Here is a 26,348-nt window from a genome sequence, read left to right on the forward strand (position 1 = left end):
AAGGATTTGAAGGCCCTTAACTCCTATGTGGTTGAGAGCTCATGAGTTTCAAAATGTCCATGCTTGCTACTCTGGAGAGTAGAATGCATGGAATATGTGTTGATGCATAAAAAGAGTTCAGAAAGTGCTAGGCGGTTTTATTTGTTTGTTTTGTTTCTATAATAATTTGTGCTGACATGTAGTGGTGTTTGCCTTCGTGGAACACGTCCTACTGTTACCGATTTCCCTGAGTAGAAAGAGAATACCCTAGGGTCCACCTCATCTCCAGAATGCAGTCGCTGTGCTGGTGCCCAAAGAAGGCCAGGCTCAAGGTTAAGAAACAGGAGCTCAGAGTCTTAGATAATCTGTTCAAGATTTAAGATGGACTAGTTTTGGTTTCCTGAGAAGGGCTTTAGGGGCTGTGTAATACAGCCGGAGTGTCATCTTTTTTCTTTCTTTCCTCCCTTCCTCCCTTCCTTCCTTCCTTCTTTCTTTCTTCTTCCCCCCCCCCTTTCTTTCTTTTTCTTTTTCCCCAAAGATTAAATTAACCTCCATAGAAGGGTAGTGTTATCAAGGTTGGATAAGTATCACATCTGTGTCATGTCTTCAGAAATATCTGGTTTTATAGGGTTATTTGCTTTTTTCCCTAGGGTCTGCTGGACTTTCTGTTCTAGACAAGAGAAAAAGAAGCATTTTCTCAGGTTCCAGTGATTCTTTTCTTCTTCTCCTCTCTTTCAGGATACCCAAAAAGCAAAGCAGTTCCTGCCCTTTCTTCAGCGGGCAGGTCGTTCTGAAGCCGTGGTGGAGTACGTCTTCAGTGGTTCTCGCCTCAAACTCTACTTGCCAAAGGAAACTTGCCTTATCACTTTCTTGCTTGCAGGTAAGATTTACATGTTATATACTACTCAGAACATTTCTTCATACACCCTCCTTTCCCTGTGATTAGATAGGCCCCGAAGCTTTAATCTGGAAGTGGGATATGAGCACACCATCTCCACGTTGCTCTCATGTAACCTCAGACCCAGCACTATACCTTCCTCCACTCCTTACATCCACCAGGCACAGGACATAGTACAAAAGGAGCTTAAAAGATAGCACGAAGCCTCATAAGTGAAGGGAATTCCAGGCCCAGGAAAAAATATGATGGAACTCTCATAGTTGGTATTAACCACCTAAGAATTCTCCTGCCTCTGCCATGTTAGTCATCTGCACGCCTCAGAGGCAGTGAGCTACCAACACAATGCCATTTACTTCTCTTTTCTTCTTTTCAAATGTCATCAAGGTCCCAATCCTGTGTGAAACCCCAACCATGGCATTACTTTTCCAGTTTCCTGCATCTGCAGTATTTCTTGTTGGACTGAGGGTGACGTGCTAAGGCAAGCCTCCTCCTCTCTTTGCTGGCTGAATGTACATCTCTCTTGTCCTGTCTTTTCTAATATCTTAATATTTCCCAAACCAGCAAGACTGTGTATGAACTGTGTTCTTTGAGCAGTTTACATTTATGTATTCAAGGAGCAAACTGCTTCATTTCTTCGCTGCTGGCAAATAATAAAGTTATTTATTTCCAGTCAGTTCTTCACAGACTGGTCTTTGAGGGAAGGCTGTCATTCTTCTTCCACCACCTCCCTCCCTCCCATACCCACGGGCGTGCGCACATACACTCAATTCACTCACTCACAAAGGACATGTTCCATTGTACTCCCCAGATGCACATTGCCTTTTCTGATGCTGTCCTGTTGCCTCTGCACTTCCTCTATTGAATTCTTGAATAGAATTTGCTGTGGGGGAAGAGAAGCAGAACCAGACTTGCTGTCCCCACCAAGGTTACATCAGCCTCCTTTTCCTAGAAGGCAGTGAGTTTTTTGCCTGGATAAGGATCTCCTTTAGGCCCCGATTAATGGATTCAGTTATGTGAGATAAGTCACTCCTTGAACACAGGGCTGTGAAGCTCACTGCTGCCGCCGATTGACTATCCCTTCTTAGTGGGCACCCTATTACACAGCTCTGAAGGGGTTAACTGAAGTGTGTCCCCAAGCCCAGGGCAGGGAACTCCTAGAGATCCATACCCCACCTGACAGCTTGTTTTTGTTTTTGGTAATGTGAGTTGTAAACCGAGGTGCTACAAAGCAGTGAGTGAGAATCATTTCATGTGGCCATTGATATCCTTTTCTTAATGTTTCTGTATTGAGAACTTTCTTAGTGGTGAACTCTTATTACTAAGTGTAAGATATATATGAAATTCTTTCTCTACTCGATACCTGAAAACATCCTTTTGGCAATGCAGAGTTTATTTCCAAAGGTAAGAAAGAAAAGCAGTATGATCTTTCTGCTAGCCAGAGCTCTACAGGGCAAGGGAAACACTGAAGTTCTGTCTTAAAATTAGCGACCTGAAAGGAGCAGTTCAGTGTGTGGATCTGCCTTGGTTGGAACGTTCCTGTGGAACCCTTCTTGTTTCACTTCAGCTTGCTTAGACACAAGCCATCTGATTGCTCAACTCTGCATCAGCCAGTTCCTCCATGGATGTGGCATTATTCTGAGCTTCACAATTCCGTGGCATTGCTTTTATTCTGAAAGATAGATTACACCAAAGCACATACCTGATAAAAGTATAATCTTTACATTTGTCCTCCTGCCACAGTGTATTCTGTTAGATTATACATCTTGTAATTCTTTGGAGACCTAGCAGGGATGCATAACCTTGAAAAGCCTTAAGAGGATCTCAGTTTGGATCTTGGCTCTACTTTGCACATGCAGGTAATTTTGAGGAGGTTATTTATCCTGTTTAAGCCTCCATATAAACATTATAAACATATAACCACAGGTGGTTTCCTGCCTCCCAAGATTGTTGCTAGTGTTTTTCTAACTACACCTTCCTTACCTTACCTGTCACACGATGGTCATGTGTTATGTGTGCACACAGCTGCAGCTCTACCAGGGAGATTTTCACCAAATCCATTAATGGGAAAAGTCAGAAAAAGGAGCCATGCCAGCCTCCTCATGCTTGAGTAATGAGTTCCCTAAAAAGAAAACTCCTCCAAGACTCTGGAACAAGAAACTTTGCATTGTCCTATACCCTTGTCACAAAGAATAAACAACAGGTGGGAATAGTCAGAGGTTTCAGGAAACTCTCAAGTGATAACAGACATATGTAGAAACTATAGTGTTTGGCCCTAGATAAGTTAAAAGAATTAGGGACAAAATACAGAAGTAAAATCAAGGAGAGAATGATGAGTTCCTTGGAAGGAGCTCAGAGAACACCTCTCAGCACAGCTGAAGGGGAGCTGCATTTGAAGGACAAAGAAGAGCTTGCTGTGTTGGGGAGGGTAACAGGAGGAATGGCACATTCTAGATTAACAGTTATCTCAGGGTATGGTAAAGGTGCAAAAAGCTGGTGTACCCTGATACCTGTGTCCCACGCAGCCTCTAATATTGGTAGATTATAAAGAGTGAGGTGGGTGGACGATGGGATATAGCTGAAAAATTAGACAAGAGCTAGTCTTTCTATGGATTGTCCTGTGGACCCTCAGAGTCACTGATAGGTCTTAAGCAAAGGAGTGACTTGGGCTCAGAAAATTCATTTTGGCGTATACATTGGAATAAATGAGACAAGGGTCCAGGGGGAAAGAATCCTAAAGATAAAGGTTACAGGCCAGAAATCTGGCAGTATAGAGAAGCACAGAGAATGGGAAACATTTAGGAGGTAGACTTGACAGGATTCAGGAATGACTGTACTTTCTTAGGTCAGGGATGGTGTGGAGGGTAGTTGGGAAAATAAAGCATCCTATGCTTGAGCAATTGGGTAAATTGTGATGTCTGCAACCAAGGGTAACACAAAAGTAGGAATTGGTTTAAGGAACAAATAACTGGTTTGGGTTTGGATGTGCAGTATTCAAGGTTTCATGGAATGTTCAAGCTCAGCAGAGGAGCCTTGGCAAAGTATTCAGGTCAGAGAGTGACATATTGGCAATAGGTGAAGCTTCCTCAGTGCTTACAGGAAAAGTGTAGGAAGAGTAAACACCCTGCAAAACACTAGCATGGGAAGGGTGAGCATATCAACTATGCACAATGGTGAAGTGATTTTATACTATTTATCAATCATGAAGTCATGGGTGAAATTGTCACTGCAGTTTCATCATAGTTGAGTCAACTAAAAGCAGATTATAGGTGACTGGGGAGTATTTGTAGACAGTAAGGAGAAGACTTATCAAACGTAGGTTGCTCATTCCAGTCTAACCAAGAATGTAAAGAAGTGCAGAAAAAGAAAGGCTAATGCAGCAAGGTAAGGTGCAAGGATGTCAGCATTTGAGTACTTCTAGAACTGTAATTCTTGCTCAGGGATCAGGAAGATGGCATGTATAGTTGACAAAGCTATTCAGTATACCTATTGTTTCCATAATACCAATTATATAATGTAGAACTCAACAAAATCTTCTTGGCAAATGAGGATATAAAAATGATGGAATGAGAGAATATCATAGGAACCATGCCTTTAAAAATGTTGAAAAGCTCTGGCGTGAATTCTGAGAAGGAATCAAGAAAGGCTGCAAGGGAATAGGAATAGAGTGATGACCTGGAGGAAATAGACTGAATGGAATGGCGAAGAATGTGGCTAGAGGTATCTACTGAGAGCCAGAAGGACCCCTTGGTTCTTGGGCCTGATTGCCTCAGTGAAGGTGAGTGTAGCCACGGATCCAGCATCAGTGTTGTGGAGTTGTTTACCTGGACCAGGTGCTCATACAGCTTCTAGTACCCAGGGTATGCACTCCCCACCAAGTAAAAGTGGCTCTCTGCTGGAATTGATGTCTCTCTGTCCAAGGAGGGAGTTAGCACTGTGATTCTCCAGGGTAAAGTCAAGAGACCTGTTGAGATTAGTCCCTTGCATGCTGTTCTCATTAATCCCAGCCTTTCAGAGAGCCCTCTCTACTTCATGGTGGGGTGGACACTTTCCATTGTTATGAGGCCTTTTTTGGGCAGACGGCCCCACAGCTTGATAGGGAGTGGCATTTGGCCTGAGCCAGCTGGCCTCTCTGTCACGGTTCCTGCACTCCTGTATGTGGAGTGATTGCTTGGTCATATGGGAGAACAGGTGGGGCTGGGAAAAGTCAGCTGTAGCTAACAGGTCAGTGCCTTCTGAAAGCTCTTGCCCTTTAGTCCTTTGAGCACCTGGCTTAGGTTTGGTCAGTGAGCAGGTGACCTTATACCACCTGAGCTGAGACTGTTCAAGGTCCCTCTGCCTGCTGCTGTGGTCTCCTGTGCATACTTATTTCAGTCTTGGAGGCAAATCACAGTTAGTTCTTGTCCTGAGTTAGCAAGGAAGCCAACATCCCTGGGCAGCCTGCATTTGTCGAAAAGCATCCTTTTTCTTCATCTAGCATTATTGAGCCCCATACATTGCCTTCCATTAGAGCAAAACAGTTTACCTACAGTCTCTATTTTTAGTTTATCTTCACTTGTCATGTGTGTCATATTTTCTTTTGGTATCTTGTCTAAAGGGAGACCGAGGCACATATATGAAAATCACTTGTCCCTTGATTCATGTTTTTTTTAACAGCACCATGGGCATGGAGTATGTGTCCTATCACTATGATCTTTATATGAAGTGTCCTTATTTTGAATTACCTTCTTAGCTCTTGGGTATCAGGGTCATGCTAAGGGCACAATTCCAGGCAGTTCTCCTGTTAACTAAGCATTGCAGGTGTCAAGGTAGCAGTCTGTAAACCAGATTCTTTCTCCCAATTTGAAAGAGAATTTAAGGCTTCAGTGCAATCTAATATGTGGAGTCTTCTGCCAGCTGACTGAATGCACCGCGCCCCCCCCCCCCATTTGCATTTTCATGTTCTTAGAGGTGGTATAGCAGTACTTACTATGAATTACAGACTGAGGCCAGTTGGGTGGGGATGGGAGGATGGATGTCACTTACCTTGCATAGAACTCATGGAACAAACTGCCTGGAAGGCAGCAGCCACTTGGCAGGGGGTTCCTATGTAGATCACAGCAGGTGACATATAATTAACCAGTTACCCAGTCACGTGTAACAAGACTAGAAAATAAGACTTCCATTTATGTGCCCTTTGGCATTTTTTAAATTTTTTCCCCCTCCCTTTCTCTCTCTTTTATTACAGCATTCTGACATGGGAGGCAATGAGCAAGGTTCTAGGTGTCTGGGGTTTAATAAAAGAGTATTGGTTGTACCCAGTGAACTAAAAGTGTGGCTGTGTCCCTCCACCCTGAATGCCTTTGAATAAAGTGTTTCATTTTCTTCTTTCTGTTTAACATCTCTTCTCCAGCCAATCCTAATTGGAATATCAACTGCCTGTTTGAGTAGACCAAAAACTTCTAATGAGAGGAGAGGAGAGAAGGTAAACAGGAATATCCTCATCTCCTGGCCCTGGGAATGGCGGATCCCCATTGATTACCAGTGCCTAACCAAATTACACAATTAAAACCGATATATGTTTAAGTGAGGAATCCCATTCTGCTCTCACAGAGGTGCTAATGAATCAGGCTGTTACTGTGGTTGGTTTGCTGGGCTTCTCTCTTTAATTAAGCAATTACAGGGTCTGCTGATACTTATGAATTCTTTTCAGATGCTTTAATTGAATTGCAACTTAATGGATATTTGTAAAGTGGGATATTCTTTCTCTTGGGACTTCCCAGATTGATTCTGTCCCCACTGCCTACTTGTTTTCAGTTGGGTCCCATTACCAAAAATAGGCAGCTTGACATGAACTTCCTGAAGGTGCTCTAGTTCTTTACTTTTAATAACAAAATTATAGGAATTATAAGAATTGTGTTCATGTCAGGGGATCATAGAGGATCACTTACAGAAAAGAATTTTTTTTTTTTGCAAGTACTATAAGAAAGGCAGTCTTGGATAAATTTACAAACTACTTCTGCTCTTGAATTGCTTTTAATCTAGTAGTGTAGACAGCTTTATGGAAAAACAAATGAGGAATTATCAACAGTTTAAGCAACATACCATGAGCATTATCTTACTTCAAAAGTTTATTTTGACTTACAGTTCTAAAAGCTGGGGAGCCCAAGAGCATCTTGCCAGCATCTGCTCAGTTCTGGAGAGGGCTTTATGCTGCCTAATTTCATGGTGGGGAAGCTGAAGGGCAGGTGAATACATACAAAAGAGATGATACAAGGGGCAGCAACATATTTTAATGCTCTTGCATTAACTAATCTAGTCCCTTGAAAGGTATCAGCCCCTCTTAATGATGTAATCATCTCTAACAGGCCTTACCTTCCAGTACTGCCATAATGGCAATCAGATTCCAACATGAATTTTAGAGGGATCTGTTTTATTCAACTTTTTCACTGCTGTGACTAAAAGGACCTGACAAGAACAATTTTAAGGAGAAGTTTATTTGGGGGCACACAGTTTCAGAGGGAGGTCTCAGTCCATAGACAGCCAGCTCTGTTCCTCAGGACTTGACATAAGGCAGAACAACATGGTGGAAGAGTGTGGTAAAGGGAAGCATATCAAGACATCACCAAATGCATTCCCCAAAGGCACGCCCCCAATGACCTACCTCCTCCAGCTATACCCTGCCTGCCTTCATTTACCACTCAGTTAATCCCCATCAGGGTATTAATTCACTGATTGTATCACTACCATAATCTAAGCCTTTCACCTTTAAGCTTTCCTGCATTGTTTTACACATGAGTTTTGGGAAGTGGGGTGTGAGATGGGGCAGGGTACACTTCACATCCAAACCATAATGGGGGCTTAGGTTTGGTTCAAATCATAGCAAGAGTGCAAAGGAAAGAAAAATTAATTCAGGAATGGAAAAGGTTTCCCAGCATTTCAGCATCCAGCAAGATCTGGAATATTTTCTTCTGGCAGATTGGGTGTGATTTGTCTAGGCAGAACAACTTTGCCTGTATCAATTCTCAGAAAGAGTTACCTGAAAGAAATAGAGGTATTCATCAGTCATTTTTTTTTTTCCTCTGCTTTTGTGTTGGTTTGTAAATCTCCTTCTCATTTCTCCTGATATTGAACCTTTGTTGCTCTGCCCTCAGCTCTGTCTCTGCAGATACACCGTCACCCACTGGTCATGTGAATGAAAGTACAAACCCCCAATTACAAGCGATTATCTCCCATCTTTAGATCATGAATCATCTCCAGAAGGAACCACCTCATACTTGTATGACATTCAATTGCATGGTTATTTAATAATTTTTTATATCCACTGGGCATAATGTGAGGAACACAGAAATACATGATACAGTTTCAGCCTTCAACATGGTAGTTGTGTCTACTAAAGCAACAAATGTATAGACATGAAAAAAGAAATATTTTTTAGGATAAGGATAGGGGAAGCATACCTTAAATTATATACAAATGAAGCAACTCAGGAGTTAATGAAACAAGAAGAATAAATGTGATACTTTCAAAAGAGCTGGTGCATAACCCAGAACAGAATCCAGAGAAGAGTAAGGCCGAGTGCTGGCTCAAGGCAGGGCAGGGCTGGCTTAGAGTATGCTGTTCCTCTGGGAAACCCCTGTTTAGGAAGGATTCTGGCAAAGGTGAATCTGGTCAGAAGAGAGTAACATCCCTGGTAAGAGTCTAGAAATGCCAGTACCTGAGGACTAGCTGTAAGAATTGAAGGGCACACTTCTAGGAAATAATGAAATATGTCAAGGAAAAAGAGAGAGGGCTTGAACTTGTTCAGTAGCCATTTCAAATGTTTTTTTTGATTCAGGCAGAGTAAAAAATAAAGTCATCAATAAAAGTAGGATTTGTTCAGCATATTTGAAGGCAGTCACAGACCTTGGAGCTAAAACACTTGAAGAACAAGTCTTGCTTTCCTGTTTTCTAATTAATTATTTCCATCAGACTGCCTTGCTTATCTTGGTGTGATGCTGGTGACCTGGAGGTGAGGGAGATAGCAAGGCCCATATGGCAGTTCTGTGCCAGCCTGTCTAGGGGCTTCTGTAACTGAGGAAAAAACAGTCTGAGTGGTGGTACCTTCTGTGGATTCACACTGCCAAAGAGGCTGTGACTTCCCCTTTAAGTGTTCAGCACTCACTGTGTCAGTGGGTTTTGCTGCTTTAAAAAAAAAAAAAAAAACATGGGTTTTGCTGGGTGTGGTGATGCATGCCTGTAATCCCAGCAGTTCGTGGATCGTGAGTTTAAAACCAGCCTCAGCAATTTAGTGAGGCCCTAAGCAACTTAGCAAGACCCTGTATCAAAATAGAAAAAGGACTAGGGAGGTAGCTCAGTGGTTAAATGTCCCTGAGTTTAATCCCTGGGGAGGGAGTGTGGGAGGGAGGGAAGATGGGGGGTGGGGGGGGAGAGAGAGAGAGAGAGAAAAGAAAGAAAAGATGGATGATGTTTTATTCTTCTGTAGAATAAGCCCTTTGGATGGATAGGTTAGCACAAAGATTCCTTTCCTTCTAAATTTACTCACTTAGTGCTTCTACTCTTTTATTCTAAAGCCCTCTAGTGGTTTTTTTCCCCCGTGTACCGGAGATTGAACTCAGGTTTGCATTTTTCACTAAGCTGCATCCCCACTCCTTTTTATTTTTGGTTTTAAGACAGGGTCTTGCTAAATTGACTGGCCTCAAACTTGTGATCCTCCTGCCAAGTAGCTGCAATTACAGCCTAGTTACTTACTACTCTTGCCACTTTTGAGTTTTAATATAGATGAGACAAACGCGAGTATCCCTGGCTAGGGACAAGGCCTATTCCATACAGAGCTAATGTGAGCCAGCACAGTGGTACAAAAGGTCAGACCCGTGAACTTTCCCCTAAGCTTTCCTTTTCAGCTAGCTCATTCTCCTTTTCTCCTAGTTGAAGGTTCTTTCTAAATCAGTTTAGGGTTGTCTAAGCTGTCTGGTTAGTTGGCATGTGGAGATGGAATGAGAAGTTTCCAGAAATCTGGTGACTTTTTCCTATAATCATGTTTCCAGTACCAGCTCCTATCTCTTGGGTTCTGCCCCTTCTATTCTTGTCGCTGTCCCAGAATACATTTCAGTGTGGACTTTTCATCACCGTCTTATCAACTTATTGGCACTCTCCAAACAGCTACTTAGTAGTAGCAAAGACAATCAGCAACATCCTTCACTGGGCTATATTCCACACCAGCCTAGCCCTATAGGGAAGTCTGTTTGTCTAGAATCATAGTAGAAAATGGCAGAACCTGGATGCAGCACAGGGAGTGTAAATGGTTTGATAATTTGAAGTTAAAGAAAAATGTTTTGAAATCTGATAATGGGCAGCCCCAGGGTGATCAGTGTGTACTGCCTATGAGACTTCATCCTGGTTGCCATGGGAACCACCTCTCACATCCCCCCTTTCAGACAGATTTGACTGAGTTTAAAAATAAATAAAGCTGTTCCTCGTCATCAAAAAGTGGTTCTTGTCCCCTCCTCCGGACCCCAGCCCATTGCTCACTCAAATTTCTTTTGAGGTTTTCCTGGAGCTTCCCCACTGATAGGCCGGGTTTGAAAGTCTGTGCCTGAGCTTTCATATGTAGTTTGAGTGGGTAGCACTAACACAATCTAATATGGGCCACCAGCCCAAACACATCCTCCTGTTGACCTGGAGGGGTCATCTTAGATTTTTACTCCTGGGAGTGAACAGGGCCACTGACCACAGAATGCACTTTGTCATAGCACTTGTTTAGGGGCTCTGAAGGGGGCCTAGAGAGCAGTTCCTCATTTCAGTGCCCTGAAGCGTTCCCAAATTCTGATGTAGGAGTGGCAGATACAGACCTAGTAGGAGCAAGAACCGCACTTTTTTTCCATTTGTTTAAACTGTTGATTTAATCCAGACCTTGTAAGTTTGGGATTGTTGTTGTTGTTGTTTTAACTGAAGTTTCTTTCCTCTTTGCTTTGATAAAACAAATGTGATCTACCTCTCATCAGGCTCCCTATAAGGTTGCTTTACAGACTTCTAGAGCAGGCTTTGGGAAAACTTTCCATTTCAGCTTCCAGATTCCCTGTAGATTTTCCTTGTTAGACATATTATGCTCTGTCATGCTTTACAATAGCATTCCTGAACAAACCCTGTAAACTCCCATGTTTATCTTCATTATGTATAGGAAGATATATAAATCAACTAGTCAGTCTGCAACTGGTGGAGAAGTTCCCATTTCCCTGCCCTTGCGTGCCTCTTTTTCCTGAGCTTGTACATCTGCTAGTGATTTTTCTAGGGTTAATTTGGGTGTTTTTATTTTTAAATTGGAACATGGTGTCTGTCTCTTCTCTGTGTGTGTTTTGGATGCAGCCCCTGTGCTAGGCATGCGGTTATTAACTCCACTGATATACCAGTTCACTCATTAGCATTTGCATTTTAAATTACAAGCTAGAGCAGACGACATTTATGCTATATTTGTACCATTGCCTTCTTCATGAATGATGTTGCATGTGCTGGGAATGCAGAAATAACTCTTCTAAGGCCCTAATGTATTTTTGTCTGTTTTTTAGAAAACTGCTATTTCTTTTTTTCTCTTGATTCTCATTGTTTGATAGGAATTTTTTTCTTCTTTTCCAAGTTTAGACCTATTTGTGAGCACCCCTGATTGGAAAGTGCTAACGACAGACCAACCCTTCGGTTCAAAATAGGCCTATTGCGTAGAACAGCCATCTTTCTCTCTCACGTAGTGTTCCTTGTAAGCAGCCTGCCTTGATTTGAGAAGAGGGAGTTTTCTCCTTTGTAGCTGGGTGGGTGGGAAGACATGGTAACGGATACTTGTTCTTGCTTGTATTTGTGCTCATATCCTTCTTTTTTTATAGTCGATTAGTCAGTAGTTATTAACACCTGTTATTGCTGGTACCACAATGGGGGAAAAGGAAATAGTGTATGCCTTCAAGGAGCTTCTTTGACAAGAAGCATTTAGATCACACTGCAGTGCAGCATATGAAATATTAGAGTGTAAAATGCCAGCTTAGTTGTAGGCCCCTTAATGAGAGTTGCCAGTAGTTAAGTCCTCTTGGGCAGCTCTTCCTCTTGGCAGATGGTGATTTCGGCATCCTGATCACAAAGACCAAATCAGAATTGCATGGTCATGGATTCCAGCCCTGTGATTGAGCCTCCCCAGGCTGGCCCAGCTCTGCCTAACCTAGTCTTTGCTGGCTCTGGCAGCAGGTCAGGGACAGAAAACATGCTCTGCTTGATAGATCTACACTCGTGCCTTTATGCTTTTCCTATGCAGTCTCCAAGTTTGGTTCTCTGAGTTTTGTTGCAGGGATCCTTTCTATAGATGAAGTCTCACATTTAAAAGATAACTTGAAAAATCCGGTCACATTGGAAATAGACGTGCATTGTGGGTAGGCAAGCAAAGCATCTCCAAATGATAAAAGCTATTTCCCTACCTCCTTTATTTTTTTTAAATATTTATTTATTTATTTATTTTAGTTGTAGTGGGACACAATACCTTTTATTTTATTCATTTATTTTTTAATGTCGTGCTAAGGATAGAACCCAGGGCCTTGCACTTGCTAGGCGAGCACTCTACCATTGAGCCACAACCCCAGCCCTATTTCCCTACCTTCTTTATAAAGCTTTCTCCCAAATAGTATTTGTTCTGCCAATTTATTGCTGGAATAACCAAGACACGGAAGAGTTGCCTTAAATGATCCAAGAACCTGATCCCTAGTGCTAGGAATGTAGCTCAGTTGGTAGTATGCTTCTCTAGCATGCAAGAGGTCCTGGGTTCCATCTCCAGTCCTGCCATAAAGAAAAAACCTGATTGCTTTAAAATGTCTCAGTGCTGCACATGACATATTCAAAATAAAAGAAAAGGCATGGTATAGGGGGATAGCATTCTAAGCCTGCTATCATGTTGGTCTATTTCATGCCAAGAGGTTGGCCTTAAAATAAACATTCCTGCTTCTTCTCAGGGAGAATATAAGTCTTACCCACTGGAATGAGGGTTTTGTGGTTAGTAGCTTTTTGTTCTTTCAGCATAGTAGCACTTTAGCACTTGCTGCTACCTTACATCTGAATCCTGCTGTGTGTTTGAATTAGGTTTGTATATATCCTTAAATTTTATTAATTATTCTCATAATAGTTTCTTACTCCAGTATCTGCTGATTCAGAGTTCTAGAAATCTACACTCAGTACTGTACACATTGTTTGAAGTCAGATCATAGATAGGATTCATAGTTACGTAAGGGGTCCTTCTACTTTTAAATATCTAACAGTGCAACAGGGATGGTTCCTACCTCACCTCTTCACATTAGCTCATCTTCCAGAAACAAAAGCACTCTTGAAGTTGTTTTTAAATGCAATGGACAAGGGGCTAGGATGTGGCTCAAGCGGTAGCGCGCTTGCCTGGCATGCGTGCGGCCCGGGTTCAATCCTCAGCACCACATACAAAGATGTTGTGTCCGCCGATAACTAAAAAATAAATATTTAAAAAAAAAAAAAATCTTTCTCTCTCTCTCACTCTCTCTTTAAAAAAAAAAAATAAATGCAATGGACAAAACAAAATTGATAATGAATTATTACCTACCTTTATATCTCTTCTGTGGAGATGATCCATTTATGGCACATGAGGATTTTTTGTTGGGGGGGGGCAGTGGGGGTTGGCTTTTGTGGGCTCCCTGCTCCTAATGCGAGTTTTTATGCTTTCAGCTTCATTTGGCCTTTGCCTGTTAACCAGGCCAAACTGTCCTCCAGAAACTAAGCTGTGACTAAGAGAGCAAGCCTAGATATCATGGAGTGGCAATTTGGTTTCTAGAGACTCAGGAGTGGCAAGGGAGAGCAGAGGATGCATTGGTTGGTGACACCTGTACAGTGAGATGAAGGTACATAGGGTGGCATGGCAGCAGGCATCTAGGTGGCACTCAAGAGTGTTCATTCAGTAACATTTATAAATGCCCCTTAATGATGCTGATGAAAGCTATTGAGGCAAACAGCTCACTACAGAGCTGTGAAATCCCACAGCCTATCTTTCATTTTTTTCATTTTATTTGTCATCTGGGTGAAGGTGCTGATTGCTACCAGTCACCCCCCATCCTACCAAGCTGGTGCTCCAGAAGAGGAGGAGTGCCTTGACTGTGTCCTCCACCCCCCAGCTTCTTGCAGTTCTCCACATCTACCTCCACTATGTCCTGGCTTCTGACAGAAACCTTGAATTTAAGTAGGTTAGGAATAAACTGCTTGAATGCGTTTGTGCAGATAGCTTCTCTCACCAGCTATCTGAAGTGCTTTTTGAAATATACGGGAGCCCTTTGTAAGCTGCTTTATAAGCTGTGAAGTCCATTGTTGCTACTCTCTGCAGCCAGCGTGTCTCTAACCTAAGTAATGTCTACTTGGCCCGCAGCCAGGGTTTGGGATTGCAAACTCTCGTAAGCAGCAAAGCCGCCCACCAGAGTCACTAGCAGCTGTTGCAGGTTGGAGGATTTGCAGAAATTGAGATTGCTGTTCCCAGATATTGGCACTTGCCTGGTGATGAATGACCGAGTCTGTGCGAGGGGACTGTGTATGCTTTCCTTCGGCCTTTTATTCTCAGTCCTCTATTGTGGTGCCTGCTCAATGGCCCCGTTGTGGAGGAGGGTGGCTGAATGGCCGGGTGAGTGGCCTGCCTCTGCCGCCATTCCCTCCCTCAACTGGCCTACACTGAGACATTAAGAATAGCTCTTTGATCCCCTGAACTGGTTCTTGGGGCAGGAATTTCATGGCACATAGCACAAATGCCGAGGGCTGAGATTCCAACCTCGAGAGGGTAGAGAAATTAACTTCACCTAAAAGAGAGTGAAATGAGCTCCACTTCGATTCCTCTGGTGCCCTTTTACCTTAACCTGCCCATCTGCACTGGAACAGCCATAGAGGTAAAACCAAACACCAGCAAAGGTCCATTCTGATAGAGTCATTAGTGAGTAGCATGCTTATTTCTGATATGATTGCCCAAGAGTGAAATTTTATAGGATGATGCCACTTTGTGTAATTCTTATCACATATATCCAGACATATTCGTGTATGTATACACTGAAACTAGTGTTGCAGTTCCATCTTCCTAGAGATTAAACTGCAAAGAATGAAGCATGAATGGCCTTTGCTAAGGGTCATCCATTCCCCCAACACCAGCCCCTGCTGCCACTCATGTCACTCTTTCTATCACCAACATATAAGTGTTTGAGGAACCTTGTCTTCTTCTCACCACTGAATCAGCCGTAATAATGCCTAGAATACTGCTTTACCATGAATGAATGAATGGACACAGATTTTTCTGGCCTAACATTTGATTGCTTTAAAATTCAAAAAACACTGTTCCCAAAAGGGCATTATAGCCACAACAGCCGTGAAGTCACAGAGACCAAATTGAGTGTTTTTCTGGAGAACTGCACTAATGCCTACATCTATCCCCAAAGTCATGGAACCATCAATAAGTTACATAGCTGTTTTGGATCTTGATTTTTGGTTTTTAGTTTTTTGTTTGTTTGTTTGTTTCATAGAAATGAGAGGGTTGTATTGGATCTTTCTTGGGTTCATTCCTAGTCTGACTTTCTAATAATAACAGCCTTACTTAATGAGTATTTGCTATATGCTGTGGTTTCAATCTCACCCACAACCCTGAGGTAGGTACCATTACAATCCCCATTTTGCAAATGAAAAAAATGAGGTATAGAAAAGTTCACTAACTTACTAAAGAGATAACAGAGCACATCTTAATCTTAACCATATGTGCCCTCATTTAGAATGCAGTACCCATATTGCTGAGGAACACAGCAACGTAGTCTCACCTCAGATATTTTTGCAGGTAGCAAGGGGCTTTCCAGTCTTCCCTTAGGTCACTGCATCTGCCTATGCTCATGTTGTCTAGGAGCCAACCCAATAGTGCTTTTCTTGTGGTATGGCCAAAAGCAAAGCTTTTGACAATGGGGGTGTCCCTATTTAAGAAATGTAGTGATGAAGATGTGAATTTCCCGTCGTCGTTTTGGGATGAGATGAGAGCGTGGTGGAGACATGTGATTGTAGAGAGAGCAGGTCAGACATGTGGGATGGGTTTATGAGCTGGGGCATTTATAGACAAATTAAACTTTAGCCCTGAGTAAGCAAAGTCCTCAGCCAGTTATTACTGCCCTGGCACTTCTAATAGGCCCTATGTAGCCCTTATAAATTATTCAGCTTCTTTACTAATAAAAGGCCCAGCAACTAGCCTAGTCCTGGTGATAACTTAAGTAGATAGCTTAGAGCAGGTTAGAGGGACAGAATATCTGCTGATCACCAATAAGCTCTTCTTTCTCATTTGGAGACAGGAGGGTTAAACTGTCTCCTTGAGTAGCAGAATTTTAAGAGTTGGGCAACACTGATGTAGAAATGTTAGAGTGGTTAGCCAGGGCTCTCTCAGGAGACTCCTGCTGAGGTTTCCTGGGCCGTTTCGACTGGGGCACCTTTCATAGAGTGGCATGATTATTAAATGTCCCAGAAGATAACAACTTACAAACATCTGAAGGTCCTCCCCCCACAACAATTCTTACACCTTTTTATTTTCTTTAAATTTCAAATTTAAAGTTGCAAAGATCTTCCATTTACTCTTTATTGATTTGTTAACATGTTGCCTTATTTGCTAGCTGCATACTTTTAGAATTAAAAGATTTTGGTCAGATTGCCTCTCATATCCATAAAAAATGGGGAAATATTTTTTTCAGTCCCATATATAGCATATGTCTGGGATCCGCACTTCATGTGGTCACCATACTTGTTCCAGGGCAGCATCCATGATATTGCCTGAGTTTGGAATGTGAGCTGTGGCAGTTGTGCATCCCAGCTTTTCCAGGCCAAGTGTGAGGCCTCTGGGTTTTTGTAGCAGCTTTAGTTCTTCTCTTAGGCCCAGGTGTTTCCAGGTATGAGTAAACCTAGAAATAGTATTTAAGTAGGGTAGTTTACAGGCCTGTCTGGAAGCCTCTGGGAGTGTAAACATCCCTGGATACTATGTGTTGATTGTCAAGAGTTTTTCACACTGCCCTAGATATGATAGAAGCTTTATTATCCTATTTCATATTTCAGCAAATAATGAAGTATGGTAAACTAATTCATTTATCCCCCAAGCATGTTTTGATTTTATTGTTTAATGGTATTCTGAGAATTCAGGGATTTCTTGATTAACTGTAAATATTAGCTGAATTCCAACCCACTGAAAGCTGTAGGACACTATGGAAAAGTGGATCTCAAGGCCATTGCCTCCCAACATGCCAACTAAAAACCATGAATGACAGCTAGAATTCCAGGACTCTAGAGTGCTTGTCTTGTTTCATGGCACAACATATTAGAAAGAGTACTCTTCTTTTCTTCTTCTTCTTTTTTTTTTTTTTTTTCAATTTGCATATAATTTTTGTTATTTTTGCTTTACCCCATCCACTTTGTTTCATGTCTCTGGAATTTTCACTGAAACGAATGCAGTGTAAATATGGGTATTTGTCCTTATTGATTGTTTCTTTCAACTTCACTAGGTCATGTTTTCTCATTCAATGGTAAATAGTCTTTATTTTGTACAACAAGAATTATCACGATAGTGATGTCACCATTTGTACTCTTGGTCAAGTCTTTGGCCCCGTTGCTCTCTGTGATCCTTTGGAGTACTGCAAGAAGGTTATTACTTTTTGGTACAGCAGGAAATATTCATCATAGTAGAATTGATAGACAGCCTAATTCTAGAGGAATAAAATAGATGAGAGATGCATTAGAGATGTTTTTTAAGGAAAGTTGATAATTTGAAGACTTTCTCACCCAGATTCTGCTGTTTCTTGATGACTTTAAACAAGGTCCACATACCATGTCTGTCCTCACTTCTCTGATTGTCACTGTCTGAGCTTTTGTAGGCTTTGCCCCCAAAATCATTAAGTGCAGGTTATAACCTAGCTGTGTCACCTTGGATTATATTAGATGGTAGCTGATATTCTTTCAAGGCCTTGATCTTATGAACTCTTTTTCTTAACTCTTATGTTGTGAGTTTGAAATCAAGTCAGCTGATCAGTAAATTGAGCTGATTACATTTTCAGCCTGGCATAAACGTAATTCGTATGAGTAGGAGATGACAGTTTAGAAGACAGCCTGTGTCTTCCTTCAGTTCATCAGATAAACACTCTAATTGGATAACAGAGCCCTCAGTTTTAAAGTGTCCTGAGCTCAAAAGGTGAGCTAGCCAAGCTAATGCTAATACCATCGATCCAGTTCTCCAAAGAGCAATTAGGGCCCTAATGAGATGAGGACTTTGGATTTCTGGGATGGCACTGAGAGAGGTTGAGAAGCTGTGTTGAACCATCTTCTCAGTACCTTGGGTCAGGCTGTGCCTTTGCTCCTGTCACATAAATGTTTGCGTCCTCTTACCCAACCCTCTTTTGGCCCCAGTTCTTTGCTTGCCGGGATTGTAGATTTGTTGCACTAACCATTGGCTTTATCTGGGATTTGGGGGTTTTTTGTGTGTGTTTTTTGTTTTTTGTTTGTCACATGCACATTTTTTAAGACTTTAGATTTATACACATAAGCTGAGAAACATGTAAGTTTAAAATTCTGTAAGCCCACTTCACACATATGGTATATTAAGGGTTCACCTCTACCAACAGCCCAATTAGTAATTGCCAATACTAATATGTTCCCTGTAGAATTGTTAACAGTTACCATGAGAACCTTAACTTTTGCATTCCCTGACTCATTTTACATGAACAATGCCAATGCAAGGATATTCAAAAGGAAGGGACAAATAATACAGGGAGCTAAATAAATGAAATCTTTATCTCCTAAATCACTTTGAATGGCAAATTCCCAGTGCTCCTTCAGTTTTTCCACCTCACTCCTGCCCTTATGCAAGTTTGTTTCCCCTAAATCCATAAGAAGGAAATTAAAAGTTTGACTTTTTTTTCTTTTTTCTTTTTTTTTTTTTTTTCATCAAACTTAAAAGCTGTTCAAGTTCAATTCTTAGCAGGAAAATTCCCTTTAATGAGCCAAGTTTGAGGGAGGAGGATTTTAATCTCTCTTGTTTTGTTTTTTTGTTTGTTTCTTTGTTTGTTTTGGTGGTGGGGATTGAACCCAGGGCCTTGTGCATGGGAGGCAAGCACTGTACCAACTGAGCTATATCCCCAGCCCCTGGATTTTAATCTCTTAATGTTTGGAAGGAGATGTGCATACACAATGAGAAAGTAAGTTTATAGCTTTAACTGTTACATTCAAAACTGAATTACTCTCCCAGCAGCTTTTAGGAAGGAAGGAAGGAAGGGAGGGAGGGAGGGAGGAAGGAAGGAAGGAAGGAAGGAAGGAAGGAAGGAAGGAAGGAAGCTGTGTGGGTTTGTTTTTGTTTTGTTTTAGAGGGCAAAAAAGGATCTCATCCACAGCATGTGCCTGGATTCTTGAATTTAAAAACACCCTCTATCCTCCGTAGCTCAGAAGTATTTTTAGTTGTTTTGAACTTCCTCTCTAAGAGTAAGGTTCCTGTTTCAAACCCAGCTCCTTGTGCTGGGAAGGGAAGATTTGGCCTGCACAGGGTTGAGTGTGGGTTAGATCCTCCAAAAAAAGAACAGATGCTTTCCTCAGCCTTTGTCAGGCTACTTGCTACCAGCCAGCTGTGTTTGGTGCTCCATTACTTTCTTTGAGCTCTTGTTATTTGATGGGCCCCTTATTATGCTAAATAGGAGATAAAGAATGTCCTCTGAATCCCCCTCCCTTTCCTTCAGCTCTTCTCTTACTTGACTTGAAAGGCAGTTGGAGTCCTGAGTCAAAACTTCTTGTACTTGGGAGCAGAGTTTTGGAGGGACTATGGTTACTGACCCCCAGTGAGTTCAAAGACCCTCATGAGCTCCAGGGTGGGGCTTACTTCTCAGACTTGTTTCCAGCATGGGTCTGGAGTAGATCTTGCATTGATGACAAAGTTACCAGGGATATCAATGCTGGCAATTTGCAGACCACCATTGAGTAAATAGAAGGGGTCCCCTCTCCACACACACACACCTTTTTTTCTTCTAGGTTTGGGAATTATGAGCTATCCATTGTACACACAAAGCCATATTAAGGCTAAGGCTTTTCGATTCCCTTTAATGAGCCAAGTTTAAGGGAGGAAGATTTTAATCTCTCTCTCTCTCTCTCTCTCTCTCTTTTTTTTTTTTTTTTTAGTGTATGTGTGTGTATGTATGTGCTGGGGATTGAACCCAGGGCCTTGTGCATGCGGGGCAAGCACTCTACCAATTGAGCTATATCCCCAGCCCCTGGTTCTTAAAACCTTGCACCCATTAGTATGGATGTTACCAAAGAAACAAAAGAAGTATATGTTGGCAAGAATGTGGAGAAATTGGTACCTTGTGAAATGTTGGGATTGTGAAAGGGTGCAGCTACTATGGGAAACAGTATAGACATTCCTCAAAAACTCTAAAAATAGAGCTGCCATATGATCCAATAGTTCTGCTGCTTGGGGTATATACCCAAAGGAAATGAAATGCATATTTCAAAAAGATATCTGCACTCCTGTGTTTATTGCAGCACTATTCATGGTAGCCAATATATAGAAACAACCTATAGAAACAATCTTTTATCCCAAGATAAAAGATAAAGAAAAGATGATGTATATGTACAATGGAATGTTATTTAGTCTTTTCAACAAAATTTTTTTTTAAAAAAGGTGAAAAGTCCTGTCATTATCAATGAGGATGAATCTATAGGTCATTATGCTAAGTGAAATATGCTAGTCACAGTTACAGAAGGAAAAATACTACATGATTTTACTGATGTGAAGTAGGTAAAATAATCATCTCATAAAAACAGTAAAATGAATGGTGGTTGCCAAGGACCAGAAGGAGGGGGAAATAGGGAGTTGTAGCTAAAGCTTCAGCCATGTAAGATAGGTAATGTTCTAGAGACTTATTGTTAACAAAACTATATTATACATTTCAAGTTAAGTTACAGTAGAGTCATATTGGGTTTGATATGGTTCTTACCATATTATAGATGCTAAGAGGGGTTGGGGATGTGGCTGAGTATTAGAGTGCTTGCTAGGCAAGCCTGACACACTGGGTTCAACCCACTACCCCCAACCCCCCACCCCCCCAAAACAAAAAAATATGAGGAACCTACTTCTGAAAAGGAATTCTTTCTAGGATATAAAGCTAACTTATTTGGAACAGAATCCTATGATTAAAAACTGGGGATGGACATTTGGGGCCAAGTAGTTGAAAAATGTGCCTGAGATCAGGGCCTTTCACAAATCCTGGCCCTTGCTCCCCTAAGGTAGTAAGTATAGGAATCTCCACAAATGGCCCCAGGTGTTATCTTCTATCACTGAGAAAAACAAAAGAGCTACTTTCTGTAGCTGAGGAACCCTTATTTCCTTTCCAATCCTATTTGAGCCTGAATGTTGGAAAAAAATCCGCATTTGCCACAGTGAAGGAATCAGCTTCTACTCATCCTTCAGTTCTTCCAAGAAGGTGAGGTGTATTTTTGTTTTATGTGATAGTGGGGATTGAACCCAGGGGCATTTTGCCATGGGCTACATCCCCAGCCCTTTTAATTTTTTATTTTGAAATGGGGTCTTAGCAAGTTTCCTAGACTGGCCTCAAACTTGTGATCTCCTTGCTTTAGTGTCCCAAATCACTTTGATTACAGGTGTGCACTATACCCAGCCAATTCTTGGCTTAAATGTTAATTTCTCCAGAGGATTCTATCAGCTACTAGAGAATAATAATCTCTTCTCTAACTGCATCTGTTCCCAGAGTTCCCTGTAATTCCCTCACTTACAGTTCTTATTTAATGTAGGTCTTCTCCAGTAGATTCTAAATTCCCTGTATGTTTCTTATGTCCTTCAGTTTGTTTGTCTATGATACGTCACCTTGGCCTAAAATCACTGACAGCTATTAGGCACTCAATGATTATGTCTAAAATAAGTGGAAATGTCACCTACTTTTGAGGCCCACCATTTTTCACTAGAAAATAGGAAACAAGCAATTTATGTATAATCTTACATACAAGTTCATTGCTGGGAGTAGTGGCACACACCTGTGATCTCAGCAACTCAGGAGGCTGAGGCAGAAGGATCACAAAGTTGAGACTATGCTGAGCAACTCAGCAAGACCCTGTCTCAAAATTTAAAAAATAAATAAATAAATAGGCTCATTCCTTAGCAGCTTTTGATCTTGATTTCTATTGGCTATTCTTTCCAAGGTACTCAAGGATTTTTGTTCTGTAGTTGTATTTGTGACACCAACATGTATTTCAAAGTCTCAAGAGAGTCTATTCTACCTCCAGAAACAGAGACTGCACATAAATAGAGATCATCACTGATTTCCAAAGGGCAGGAAACAGTTAGTGGGTAGAGACTGAAAGGACCAGCTCAGGAGCAAGTAAACTCCTCTGAGAAACTATTACCTTTAGGCAGCAATTAAGAACTTTTAAGTTTCTTGTATTTTTTTTTTTTTTTTTTTTTTTTCAGGCCCCATGCCCTTAGCAGTCTCTGGAGATTCCTGAGCAGATCTGTTGTTAGCCACCAAGGAAAGCAGCTATGTTACATTTCATGGCTATTTCCTGTAGCTTTCTGTGCTAGTAACTCATGTTTGACATGACAGTTTACAACAATGTAGCTTTTTTTCTGAAGTTGTTTATTAAAATTGAATGTGTCAGATACCCAATATTTTGAGGCCAGTAATTAGCTAGGACATTTTTACTTATGTAGATGCCTGTAAAACATCTTTTCTTTACCAGTAGACTCTTAACCATTTTTCATAGTCTGGGTAGACTGTAGCACTGGTAAGAAAAGCAAACAGAAGAGAAGGAATGTGGGATGAGGTGTTTGACTCCCTTGCCTCCCAGAAATGAGGTCTGTTAATGGGAGCAGAGGCTCTGGGGTGGGAGGTCCTTCCTCCCCAGAGCTCATACTGTTCATACCCATTTCTCTTTAATTGATTACCCCTTCCAGTCCTTTTCAGTTTAAATCCTTTTTCCTCTTTATCCCATTTATTCTTACTTTTCCTGCTCCTAATTAATTTTTCCTCTCCAGTCCCTTTTAATTAGAACAAAGTGCAGGTAGGAAGTAAATTTTTTTTTTCTTTTTCCAGTGCTGAGAATCAAACTCACATCCCTGTGCATGCTTTGCAGTTTTGTTTTAATTTATTTATTTTAATTAGGAATATATGACAGCAGAATTCACTTTGATTCATTGTATACAATTGCAGCACAACTTTTCATTTCTCTTGTTGTACATGATAGAGCGTAACCACACCATATGTGCAGTCTTACCTAAGGTAATGATGTTCATCTTACTCCACCATCTTTCCTGCCCCCATTTGCCCTCCCCTTGCCTCCTCTCCCGCTTTGCCCAAAGTTCCTCCATTTTTCCCATGCCCTCCCCCTTTCTGGATCAGTATCCACTTATCAGAACATTCGGCCTTTGGATTTGGGGGTTGGCTTACTTCACTTAGCATGATATTCTCCAATTCCATCCATTTATCTGCAAATGCCATAATTTAATTCTCTTTTAATGCTGAGTAATATTCCATTCTGTATATATACCACAGTTTCTTTATCCATTGAAGGGCATCATGATTGGTTTGTGAATTGAGATGCTATAAACATTGTGAATTGAGATGCTATAAACATTGATGTGGCTGTGTTACTATATAGTATGCTGATTTTAAGTCCTTTGGGTATAGACTGAGGAGTGCGATAGCTGGATCAAATGGTGGTTCCATTCCAAGTTTTCTAAGGAATCTCCATACTGCTTTCCAGAGTGGTTGCACCAATTTGCAGTTCCACCAGCAATGTATGAGTGTGCCTTTTCCCCCACATCCTCGTCAGCACTTATTATTGCTTGTGTTCTTGATAATTGCCATTCTGACTGGTGTGAGATGAAATCTTAGAATAGATTAATTTGCATTTCTCTAATTACTAGAGATGTTGAACATTTTTTTTATATATATTTGTTGATGGATTGTATATCTTCTGAGAAATGTCTGTTCAGCTCCTTAGCCCATTTGTTGATTGGGTTGTTTGTTTTTTTGGTGTTAAGCTTTTTGAGTTCTTTATATATACCAGAGATTAGTACTCTATGACGTGCGTGTGGCAAAAATTTGCTCCCAAAATGTGTTCTCTCTTCACCTCATTGATTGTTTTTGTGTTTTGTTTTTTTTTCCTGAGAAGCTTTTTAGTTTGAATCCGTCCCATTTATTAATTCTTGATTTTATTTCTTGTGCTTTAGGAGTTTTGTTAGGGAAGTTGAAGCCTAATCAGATGTGATGAAGATTTGGGCCTGCTTTTTCCTCAATTAGGTGCAGGATCTCTGGTCTAATTCCTAGGTCCTTGATCCACTTTGAGTTGAGTTTTGTGCATGGTGAGAGATATGGGTTGAGTTTCATTTTGCTTTTTTGCATGCAGTTTATCATTGAGCTACGTCCCTGACCAGAAGCAAACATTTTTGTATGTGGCCTGAACCAGTCATTGTAAGCTCAGGGTTTTTTCATGAATTACTCATTTAATCTCCCTACCTCTCATTCTGCTTCTTATTTACATTATGGCCATAATGACACTAATTGGGCAGTAAGAAATGTCAAGTGAAAAAGGAAAGTTAGTGCTTTTAATAAAATGAGTTTTTTTCCTTATCTATGCCATCTGCAAATCCTTTTCACTTAGATTTGATGCTATTGGAAAACAAGTCTTGACAATTTTCATTTATTCAGGCGGCTGCTTATCCAATTTGGCAATTATCACTTCCTTCTCTGGTCTCTCCTGCTGCTACTCTTATCTTAGCCTTTTCACTGTTCCTCCTCCACTAGGCAAGGAGAGGGAGAAGGAAATAAAACCTAAGCAGTAAATGTTGTAACTTATTTTAATTTCATCAGTTGATAATTGTGAGGCAGTTTATAGGTTTGGGATGTACAACATTTAGGACTAATTGTTTTGAATTTTAAAAAAACAATCACTATCTGGTCTGGATTGTGGCTTAGTGAAAGACCATGTGCTAGCATGTGTGAAGTTCTAGATTCAGTCCCTAGTACCAAAAATAAAAAACAAAAATAAAATTTGAAATAATTTTGAAAAGTTTCTGTCTTACAGGCACCTTTTGGTATTGTGAGCCAAAGTGGACTGACTGATGATATGGTCCAGAATATACCTAGGGCAGGTAGTTGAGTGCTTCTCAGTAAAGGAGCCTGGAAAGCCTGCTTGCCTTCCCCCTTCTTCAGCAAATAGCTCTTGAGTGTACACTATTCTGGAACCACAGGTGAACAAAACAGAAACCCCAACAGTGGGGTTTCATGGAGGTGCTATGCTTATTATCTATGAAAATATCTCAACTCCCTCAAAATATAGAATGTCAGCCTCATGCTGGCAGGAACATTTGGTATTACCTGCTCAGATAGAAAGATCAAAAGTCGTTCCCCCCCCCTCCCCCTCCGCCCCTTCATTTCTGCTTGATTACTGCATCTCCAAGATTAACATGGTCTGTTGAAACAGGGTTGACAGACTCTGGAGAAGCCACTTCTTCTTTACTCTGTTATGTCCCCAGCTTTATTTAGAGCAGCCATCTCTTTCTTCCCCTGGAAGTTCAGTCTTCTTCCATGTGACCACTCTCCAAGAGCTTTGTATTTGTGTTTGCAGAAGTTGGAATCTGGAGAGCAATATTCCTTGTGGATTAATTGCCAAAGTAATTATATTGTAAAATAATATGCATGATTGATACTTGATATATGCCTCTCCAGGGAGCTGGAGAGCTTCATTGATTTGGAGAGATGAGCCAGTCACTAATTTAGGAGCAGAACTTGATGGGAAAAGCCAAACTGATGGCCTGGACCTAAAGGCCAGGAGCAGGTGATGGGATCTGGATGAAGTACAAGCATTATAATCATAAAGGGTGCTGCACCAAGCAGTGTCCCAGCAGTCACATCTTAAGAAATCACAAATCTCTAGGAGGTGCCAGGCTGCAGGGTGAGAGGCTAGCAGCATGTCCTCATGTTCAGACTCTTGCCTTGTTCAGAATGAGCATACCTAGAATCTGCAGAGGGACATGCCAGTGGAAAATCTCCCTGCTGCATTCTTGCCACCATCACCAGCACTGATTTGAAGGATACTGGCTTGAAAGCATTATCTGGCACTTCTGTTGAGTCTCTTCCTCTCCCTTCTGTTTGAGCAGGGCACGTGCAGCCTTTCCAAGTGGGTGGCGTCCACATAAGGAGGATGCCTTATTTATTTTGGGTTCATGAGCTTGCGTAACATGCCTATTTAACACCCTCCTAAAAGCACTGTCAGCACATGAGCAAGTAAGGAAGCCCACTAAATCCTGCCTCTTCTGAGCACAGTGAGCTGTTGAAGGTTGTTCCCGCAGCTATATATTTATGGACAGGGGCTGGAATTATGACATTTATCTCTGTTGGTTAGGGTACTGATATATATCTGCCTACATCTTCCATGGAGAGCTGCACCTTATCTTGAGAGAGAGCAA

The 26,348-nt window shown here is 41.3% G+C and overlaps 1 protein-coding gene across 1 annotated transcript in view; it reads left to right on the forward strand.

Moving 5' to 3' along the window:
- The window catches only part of Snd1 (staphylococcal nuclease and tudor domain containing 1), a 410,684-nt gene that overhangs the window by 259,104 nt on the left and 125,232 nt on the right, over window positions 1-26,348 (forward strand). Inside the window, exon 15 of the mRNA XM_027926283.2 lies at window positions 718-859. Coding sequence (XP_027782084.1) covers window positions 718-859 — 142 coding nt within the window. The remainder of the gene's footprint in view (window positions 1-717; window positions 860-26,348) is intronic.

The sequence above is a fragment of the Marmota flaviventris genome, chromosome 1 (assembly GCF_047511675.1).
Source record: "Marmota flaviventris isolate mMarFla1 chromosome 1, mMarFla1.hap1, whole genome shotgun sequence".
NCBI classification, from domain to species: Eukaryota; Metazoa; Chordata; class Mammalia; order Rodentia; family Sciuridae; genus Marmota; species Marmota flaviventris.